Source organism: Cyprinus carpio, chromosome A5, assembly GCF_018340385.1.
Source record: "Cyprinus carpio isolate SPL01 chromosome A5, ASM1834038v1, whole genome shotgun sequence".
NCBI lineage: Eukaryota > Metazoa > Chordata > Actinopteri > Cypriniformes > Cyprinidae > Cyprinus > Cyprinus carpio.
Window position 1 is genome coordinate 19,919,247 of NC_056576.1, and position 9,762 is coordinate 19,929,008.

Below are 9,762 nucleotides of genomic sequence, written 5' to 3' on the forward strand. Positions count from 1 at the left end.
AGAGACTTTTGAACTCTGTAGTCATTTGCATTAGTCATCCTGACACTGAAGATACCATAGATGCAGTTTTATTTCCCTTTTTTGATGGCATTTCTATTAAAATTGATCTTGAACCTAAAATCTAATAATAATTTTAAAATCTAAAATCTAAAATAAATTTAATACGAAACCAGAATATTAATTGAAAATCTGTTTTGTTTTTTGTTTTTTTGTTTGTTTGTTTGTTTGCATTTTATTTAATAGGAGAGTTTAGAATCAGCAGTAAGTAGTAAGGAGAAGAAGACTGAGACAGCACAGGGAAATGACCCAGGTCACACAATCATGTCAGATACATTTACCTCACGTCTACGACAAATTAAACTCTGTCTGAACTGCAAAAAAATGTCTGTCCAGTCATTTGTTTGGAACTCGTTTTTGCCAAAGATATCCAATATAATTTTGACATCTCTGTTAGTCTGAGAATTAAAGGGTTAGTTTGCCCAAAAAATACATTTTTGTCATCATTTACTCACCTTTATGTTGTTCTATATGAAAACTCAATGGGTTTCTCTTTTTTTTGCAGAGCTTAAAAGAAGAGTTTTTGAAGTATGTTGGTAAAGCAAATCGTTTTTATAATTTTTATCTTCACCATTTATCTTCTACAATTTTTTTTTTTTTTTTTTTTTTTGGTTTCCAAGTCAATTTATTTATTTATTTATTTTTATTAAAGGATATCTCCACATATTTGTGTAGTAAGAGAACATATTGACAAAATCAACTTGCTTTAAGCAGTCACCATTTTTTTTTCTTTTAAACATTAAATATTTACAATAACCGATGCAAATGTTAACATGAAATCGAGCTACATGTTCTGTCCTTTTAAAATCATCAGTTAAAAGCTGTAAACACTAAAAACATTTGTCATGAGATATGGTTAAAAATATGAAAGTATTGTTGAAAGCTCACTGAAAACTGTACCACACAAAAAAAATTAAATTTGGATTTAATACCATTGTATCAGGTTTTTCATTCAAACATGATTGCTTTATGTTAAATTGATTTGAAATGGTCACTCCTTGGCTTAACTCTATGTTTTAATTGTGAAAGAAAATGTTTCAATCAAGCAGCTTTATCAAAAACGGTTTCTGAAATTTTAACTTTTTTTAATTTATTTTTTTATAAGATTATTATGTCTAGGAGGGGGAACCTCAAGTCAATATTCTATTGCGGGCTGCAATCGAAATTGGTTTATTTATCAATCGCAAGTATAATATCAGACCTTGTGAAACTATCATTATAATCACTAGATGTGATTAGATGATGAGCATGAACCCATTGGTATCTCAGTGGGCTGGAAAGACCACTGTGGTCTAGTGAGTACTTTGTGAAGTCTGGGTCTCGCAGTTTAACTCGGGGCCAGTAATTGCCACTGAACTCTCAGGCCATTGCAGTTACTGATCACAACGTTCAAGATCAATTTTAATAGAAATGCCATCAAAAAAGGGAAATAAAACTGCATCTATGGTATCTTCAGTTTTACCACAGTAGAAACTACATCAAGCGATCATTATTTGAAACATATCTTTAGACAGAAAACACATCTCACACATAAATACAGAGTTCTGGCATGAAACTCTAGTAGGCGCAATCCGATAGGTCTAACTCAATCTGATCTAATGACGTCATTATCACATGACACAGCTGATTGGTTCTCTCCTGTATCGGTAGCCAATGAGCTCACTGCTCAGCATTCAAATATATGACTAGGGCTTACCGTAGTATTTGCAGCTTGCTTCAGAAACCCTCCACCTTCCCCAGCTCCATCAGTATAGATCTGAATGCACGATCAATTTCTAGTTTCACTATCACTTTAGAGATTCGCGATTGCACATACTCTATTTATACTAAGGAGCGGCAGTACTTACCACACATTTTACAAGATTATATGTTTGTCAGTGGTACTGAGGATCTGCAAATCATTTGCCATCATCCTCAGTCATCTCTCCTTACACAGTGTCTACATGGGACGCAACAGTTGTCGTGTGGCACCGAGCCGCATCAGCTAAATACTGTCTATACTGGACGCGACATTCATCATTTGAAATTTGTGTCAGCACATCATAAATAGAACGCGGCAGCAATTTACTGTCAGGGATTTGTGGTGTCATGCTGTGCCGCATCCAGTGTAGACAGCATCAATGATTATAATGAGTTCTGTTGACTGATCTATATATAGACGGTTTCATCGGACGCACGCGCCTGGCCCTAAGTTAACTTCCAGTCTGTGTTTGTTTATCAGTCTGGCTATGGCGCCGTCTACAAACTGAAGTTGGGCTCAGGTGGTTGTGCTGTGGGATGTGTTTCCCATACATTTATTTATTCGTGGCGCTCACAATATCAAAACAGACCGATTTTCCAAAAGGCTTCATTGAATAAACACAAGCACGTACTGCACGTTTAAAAATCAAAATGAGGCGCGGGTGTTTTTATATCACTGTATTTCTGAAGGAAGACTATCTTTAATTAGTCTATTAAATTTTCGATGTCATTTTCATTTAATCTTGTTTGTTATATGCCTGATAAAGCAGCATTTGTGAGTTCAGCGCTGCGTGTAAGTTACAGCAGTTACTCTGTTTCGCCCGCTTTAAAGCTCCTCCTGCTGGCAGAGAATGAATTTGCATTTTCAGTAAATCTGATTAACGCAGCAAACATCTTTTGCTTGTTATCAAAAATAATCTACTCTAGAGGGACTACTTAGCTGTTGTTATTGATTCTATTTTGAAGTCTACCGGAAGTTAATATTTTTTCTCACTAACACAACTTTCTTTAGCCAATCTTAATTTGTTAGTTTACTAAATCAAAACGTCTCGTTCAGCCAAAAAAAAAAAAAATTAAAAAAAAAAAAAATGTCTAGGCAATTGAGTATTTGTTTTTCAATATGATGTGAACTGTGCAATCTTTGGCTCTGAAGAGTGAACAAAGCCAGATACAAAAATAGTTAAATAGTTTTACAAAGATGTACATAGACATCAAAACATGCACACACACATCGAAATATCAGAGCCAAAAGCACTGCCAAAAACAAGTAACTAACAGTGATGAGAAAACATCCATATAAAGTCAACAAACAGAACAACAATGATAGTATTACTGTCACGTGATTGTCACAACAATATACAATGCGCACGACAAAAGAGTAGGTTGGAGAACAACAATAATCCAACAGCAAATAATCCACAAAAAGACAATACCAGACAAAGGAACAGAAGAGAACACAGGGCTTAAATACTAGGTAGAACACAATCAGGGAGAAACTGAACAGGTGTGGAGCTAATTAACAACCAAGTAATTAAACGAATCGAGGGAAAACTAGAACAAAAGAAACAAAACTAAATATGCACATGATAATTACTAGGATGACCATATTTTAGTTCTCAAAAAAGAGGACGGGGGGAATATGCTAGAAGTTACTTAAATGTAAAATGTTTTAATCAATTTAACAACACTACAATAGTAAAAAACCTTTAGACTGCATGTTTTCTTGCGTGGTTGGATGTTGGACCCGTGGAAAATAATCACATTGTTTGCATTGCATTCACCAAAACTGATTTGCTGAAGTCAGAACGTGGACAGAGAGGGTAATTGCCGTTAGTGTGAGTCCCGCTTGCTGGTAGTGGGAGCGACCAGCCGGCAGAGGATTTCGCTTGACCTTAAAGCCTTCCTAGAACGGCTATGTTCACAAATCAAACACTTGTTCAAAAAGAATGATTAACTCTCAGATTAGAGTTTGTTATTCATATGGTCTAGGTCAGGGTTCCCTAATTAGTTTTTACCAAGGGCCGAATTCTCCCAACAATACCAAGCCAAGGGCCACCGACCACAATGTTATGACCATGTTCGCTCTTATTATATATATATATATATATATATACAGTACATGACAAATTCAACTATATGACAAGGTAATTGGAAAATGTCAATACATAATTACAAGCTTGTCAATTCAGCACCAGAGCTACCGAGCAAGCTTGTTACGTACGGAAAGAGAAACATATGGAGCTGGTTAAGCAATGCAAAGTCCAAAACTGTGTATGAAAATGATTAAAAGTGCTCGCTGTTTTATTGCCTGTAGTGTTCATTTCTGTTGGAAAGTGCAGTGATATGTACTTATTGGTATATATTTTGTGTCTTTCAAAAAAGTTCCCCAAGGTACATTTCGTCATGAGACTGGGTTGCAAAAAAAACAGAAGCAAATGCATCAAAGTACATATTTCAAATCTTAGATTAAAACTTTAGGCCTACAAGAAAGGACCATCTTAAAACAGATAAATTAGACGTGTATATACTGAAAAGCCCTCTAAGAGTTTGGAAGTGTATCAGCATTTTTTTTTTTTTTTTTATTACACAATGATGAAAGTTAGTTAAACATGCCACTTTTGCATCTTTGATGTCTGATTACAATATTCAATTTGGCCCAGGTTTCTTTTTTGATTTTTATTGAAGAAACACGTCTATTCTGTCTGATTGCCAATTAAATTTGGACACAACAGTCCCATCAGAACAGTTTGGAGATACTTTAAGTATAGCTCTAGTATTTTTCTATGTTCTAATGTTTGCACGGTTTGTGTTGTACCTAGTCAATGCAAATTCATCACAAAATGATTGTGAATTTATGCTGACATTCTTCAAAATCCCACTTATACTGGGATGTTTCCAAACTTTGAAGGACACTGTACATGGTAAAAATTAAGAATGTACAGAGATTTTAAACTTGATCTATAGTAGAAAAGGTAGCCCTGAATGCAGTGGGGCATGATGAAATTCACACAATGAGTGCAGATCCCTTCCCCTAAAACAGCAAAAAAAAAAAAAAAAAAAAAAAAAGCCACTTAGCAGTTTCTCATCTGCGTAACAAGTGCACTTCAACACGCTTCACCCATAACCACGATTTATGACTCAGCCTAAATTTAGGAAAATTTCATTACAGATGTTTATGATTACTATAAGCACTGCGTAAAGTGCCATTATATATATATATATATATATATATATATATATATATATATATATATTTTTTTTTTTTTTTTTTTTTTTTTCAGTGAGTGAGCAATGGCTAATGGCTTGAGGCTATTGTCAGATGTGGCACTGAATGCATAGCAGGAAGTGGATGGGAAGGAGAAGAGAATACAGGTACTAATGCAGCACTCACTGAGTTCCATCAGGGTGCAAAGCCACAATCCTCTGCACAACATGGCCAAGGCAAATCTCTATTCTTCACTGAAGTGATCTTGGGTGATGTGCGTAGCTCTCAGTCCCTTGTGTATTTATAATATGCAAGAGCATGCAACAACATAGGGAAGGTTAGATGAGAAAGTGAGAAGGGGTTCGAGGGAAAGGCCGGACAGGAAAAATAAAAATAAAATGATCATGCCCTCCTAAGGCCTCTATTGACGAAAACATCAGTGTTTGACCTGATGGGGGGAAAAGAAGTAGGAGACTGACTGACAGGGTGAGGCAGGGTAAGAGACAGATGGTGAAAGAGAGGGAGAAAAAGAGCAGAGGAGAAAACGATAGACAAGAGGAGAATAAGAAAATGAGAAAGGCAAGGGAAGGGAAGGAGAAAAAAAAATGTTCACAAGGACACACACACAGAAAATATTCCGCAACACACATACACAGATAAAAGATGTTAAGCAAATTCAAGAGAAGTTATTGTTTCATTTTATGCATTAACAGGGAATTTGTTTCAACAGCAACCCATGATGTGGAATGCTAATTCAATTTAAAAAAAACACAAAACACAAACAAATGTATGTGTGTGTGTGTTTGCTTTACAGCGTATCCTAAAGCTAACAGGAATACCCAGAACTCCCTTCCAGTCCAACCTGACTTCCTTCTCAACTTTTCTCTTGATGTCTCCATCTCCTCCCTTCTTCCCATACAGGGAGAAAGCATTAGTCATTCATAGCTCAGTCTGTGAATGGGTGGTGTTATTCATCACTGCTCTTCATTTTTAGCTGTATTTTTAGCTTACTACTGTAAACTACCCTCTTCATTACAGTTTTACCGTACGTCCTATAATGTTTGTAAATCTGTACATGCTGTTTATGGCCACCGCATTGTTAATTTGAGGTTTACTATTGGTTTGTCTAGTCTGCATGGTGCAGTTGTATTGCACATTTGCTGATCATAAGTTCAGGGCTTTTCAAACCTTTCCTGGAGCCTCCCCAGCACTGCTCATTTTAAAAAAGAGACACATCCAAATTGTGCTCTTACTATAGTTCATTTCAGGATCATTAATTTTTTAGTAAGGTGTTTTAGTTAGGAGATCCACAACAGACACCAAGTAATCTATCAGTCTAACAATCTCATTAGGAAAAGGATTATCCTGCAAAGTAAATATTTCAATTCACACTTTCTCCTAAATGGGGAGACCAGGGTAAATTGTCACTTGGCCATATAATGTAGTACATATAAGCCCATAAGACAGAAGTGTAACTGCATATATATGTATGTATGTATGTATGTATCTATGCATGCATGCATGTATGTATATATATACTTATATGTGTGTGTGTGTGTGTGTGTGTGTGTGTGTGTGTGTGTGTATGAATGTGTGTGTATATAATATATATATATATATATATATATATATATATATATATATATATCATTAGCAGTAGTTTATGTTGGTTATGTTGGTTTTAAACACAAAATGTTAGTTCATAAATTAGATAGACTGGGAGGATTCTATCCTCCAAACACTTACTCAACAGGTTTTGTCCATGGTTCTGAATGGTTGTTGCTGTCCATGGTCCTGACTTTTTAAATAGACAGGCATGTGTATATACTGTAAGTGTGTATTTAGCAGACTGTTTAGAGATTTTTACTTTTCTTTTCTTTTCTTTCAAAATTCCTACATTGTAAAAAAATCAAGTTCACCAATTTAGGACAGCGTGACTGTACAATGTAAACATGCAGGACATTAATCGTAAAATGTTCTCTTTAAGATTATTCTTATAACTAAACTTATAACAAACACACACTGATTTCCAGAGGAACAGTGACTTACAGTCAATAGTTTAAAATGCAGGATAAAAAATAACTGTCATGAATCAGAATGGCATGAACTGACCTAGAGCCATTTCATATGCTACTAATGATGGCACCATTACATAGTAGCAAACTAAATGCGATACTTGAATCCAAAGACCTCAGTCAAGATCAGAGCAGAAACCTTCAGTAAATGTAGAAAAACATCACTCATTTACCCCCCCCCCCATCCCCCCCCCAACCCCCGCCACCCACCCACACACACACACACACACACACACTGTTTAATCCAAATGCAGATAAACACAGAATAACCTTCAACCTTCTTGGTCTAATTTTCAAAATAACAGATATACTCAAAGTATGAATAAACATGGAGATGAATGGAGACAGAGATGGGAATTTTTTTTTTTTTTAATTTACTCCCCTACAGTCTGTGTAGTTGATTGTGTGATTGTGTGGGTGTGTACTCAAGCCTTGAGTATTTATCGAGCTATGTGTTGGTTTTGACATTGCTTTTAATGCTTTGTTTTTCACTTTATTTGAATGTGTGTGCCCGTTTTAAGGGTTCTCTACTCACGTCATTGACAAATATATAGACAAAACTGAAGCCAGATTATACATCATTACTGTCCATTTAAATCATGCATTCACCATAAACCAGTTTTACACACTTTTAACACGTACATGCGTTTGCGTCATTCTCTCTAACCTTGACTGTGATTTGGGAAGCCTCTGTGGCTTATCCACACTTTACCTTATATATATATATATATATATATATATATATATATATATATATAAGTATGGCCATTCCCAACACATTCTTTCATTAATTAAATGAATGAACTATACCACCAAAGAACTAACTTCCAAATCCACAGACCAGCTGCATTTGGCATGACTGGCGCCCTTTTCTTCGACTACCACATAAATGCGAAACAAAATAGCCACTTTCTGCCGCGCGCATGATCTATGGGCGCGCTTATGCGGAGTGACAGGAACAAGCCGCACTCAACTCATTGTACTATTCGCTGCTCTCTCTGTACCCCCGAAACACACAGATGAGTAGCTATTGTGTTTCATCCTAAAACTACATTCAGTATATTTTACGAAGTGTATGCGAGAGGGGGACGCACCTGATTCTTGCCCCGCTGTCCGTCTTCGAGTTCCGGTGAGCTGTTCATGATTCCCCATCGATCATTGAGCATTCTCCGGAGAAGAACCAACCTTAAATCGCCCGTCAGTTACAGGCGGTGGAAGAAGAAGAAGAAGAAAAAAAAAGGAATAAAAAAAGAACAACAAGACACCTTGTCCTTAAGTCGTTTTCCTGATCAGTTATTCCATGGAGACAGGCAAATAACCTTTGGGGTGAAAGAAAAAAATAAATAAAAAAAAGGACAGTGAGGAGAGCGCGCTAGACCGAGAAGACACAGATCTAGCCTCTACTCCGGGACCACACTAATTCTGGTCTAAAAGGGGCGGCGAAGACTCGCACCACACACATTGTAATATCATACGTACTTGATAAGGAAATAATAATAAATAAACTCCTCAAATTTTCATATGCAGTTCTTCAAAGTATTTTTCTTTCCTCCTGGAGCGTTCAATAAAGTCCTCAGATATTCCACACTAAGTAACGGGGGGAAACGACGGAAAAAACCCGGCGCGAATCAAGTGACGCGCGCGTGTACATCCAAGCCAACGCCACTCAAACCACACAAACAAAAAATATTCTGATATTTCTGTCAAAAACGAGTAACAGGCGTTCAGTCCCGAAGAGTCGTTTAAAAGTGATACAACTTTGTATTCCTGAGCCGTTAGCGGGATGGACAGAGTGTGGCGGTAAAGATGTTGCTTCAAGCGCGGCGCGTGCGGGTGGTTCGAACTGGAACCAGTTGGCTGTGATTTGAGGAAGGAATTCAATCCGTTTCCCTGGGTGTCCTAGTTTACCGGACAGAGGGCGAGGGGTTGTCTCGTTTTGACAAGGTTTACGCGGCAGGGCAGGTTAACGGGGTTCCTACTCGTGATCAAATCTCCACGCTCTCCTCGAGCGTCACAGAAGTCCGGTAAGCGCGCTCCCGGTGCGCGCTCAGTTTCGATCCCAGACACCGTCGGCACTGATATGTCTTTTCCACACCCCTCGTCTCGTTTAAGAAACTCCCACTTCGCTCTGAGCAGCTCAACATGCAATAAAAGGACCCGTCACGAAAGATTGGGTGAGCGATGGAAGACAAATTGAATTCGAGGACGCAATACAATAACTGGAGTTATTTTTAAATGAGTAGTTCATTTAATTGTATAAGCCTCATCAAAATGATATTTGAAGCGCGTAGTTTAAGCCAACCGAAACCGTTACAATCGGCGCACAGATGTTTTTGTCATGTTTTCCATTAGATATTCTATCCTTGCCAGTTGCCGGTGATTACATCTGACAGCAGATTAATCAGGCGATCATCTCAGTGCCAGTTAGTTTAGCAGCAATTAGCTATATTTCCTCCACAATTACTGGAAAAAGTACAGGAGCAATCCACGTCATAAAAGGGTCAGTTGCACCCAATGCAATAACAAGACGATTAGGCGCAAGTGCCCCATATGGAAACATATTTATGGTCAGGGCCTTCAACAACATAAGGTTTCATAAGAGAACAACCTTTATTATTACAACAACATACAGTATTAGTATTTAAACTATTTGCAACTTTACTGAAGGCCAGTAATCAACAAAAT

General features: G+C 37.2%; 1 protein-coding gene across 2 annotated transcripts in view; it reads right to left on the reverse strand.

The window, feature by feature from the left end:
* LOC109070369 (fibrinogen C domain-containing protein 1-like) overlaps positions 1-9,196 on the reverse strand; it is a 98,313-nt gene extending 89,117 nt beyond the window's left edge. The window contains exon 1 of one of the 2 annotated variants that reach the window (XM_042756343.1): positions 8,172-9,196. In XM_042756343.1, coding sequence (XP_042612277.1) covers positions 8,172-8,243 — 72 coding nt within the window. In that variant the 5' untranslated portion in view covers positions 8,244-9,196. The remainder of the gene's footprint in view (positions 1-8,171) is intronic. The other variant, XM_042756344.1, reaches the window with a different exon arrangement.
* Positions 9,197-9,762: the final 566 nt, after the last annotated feature.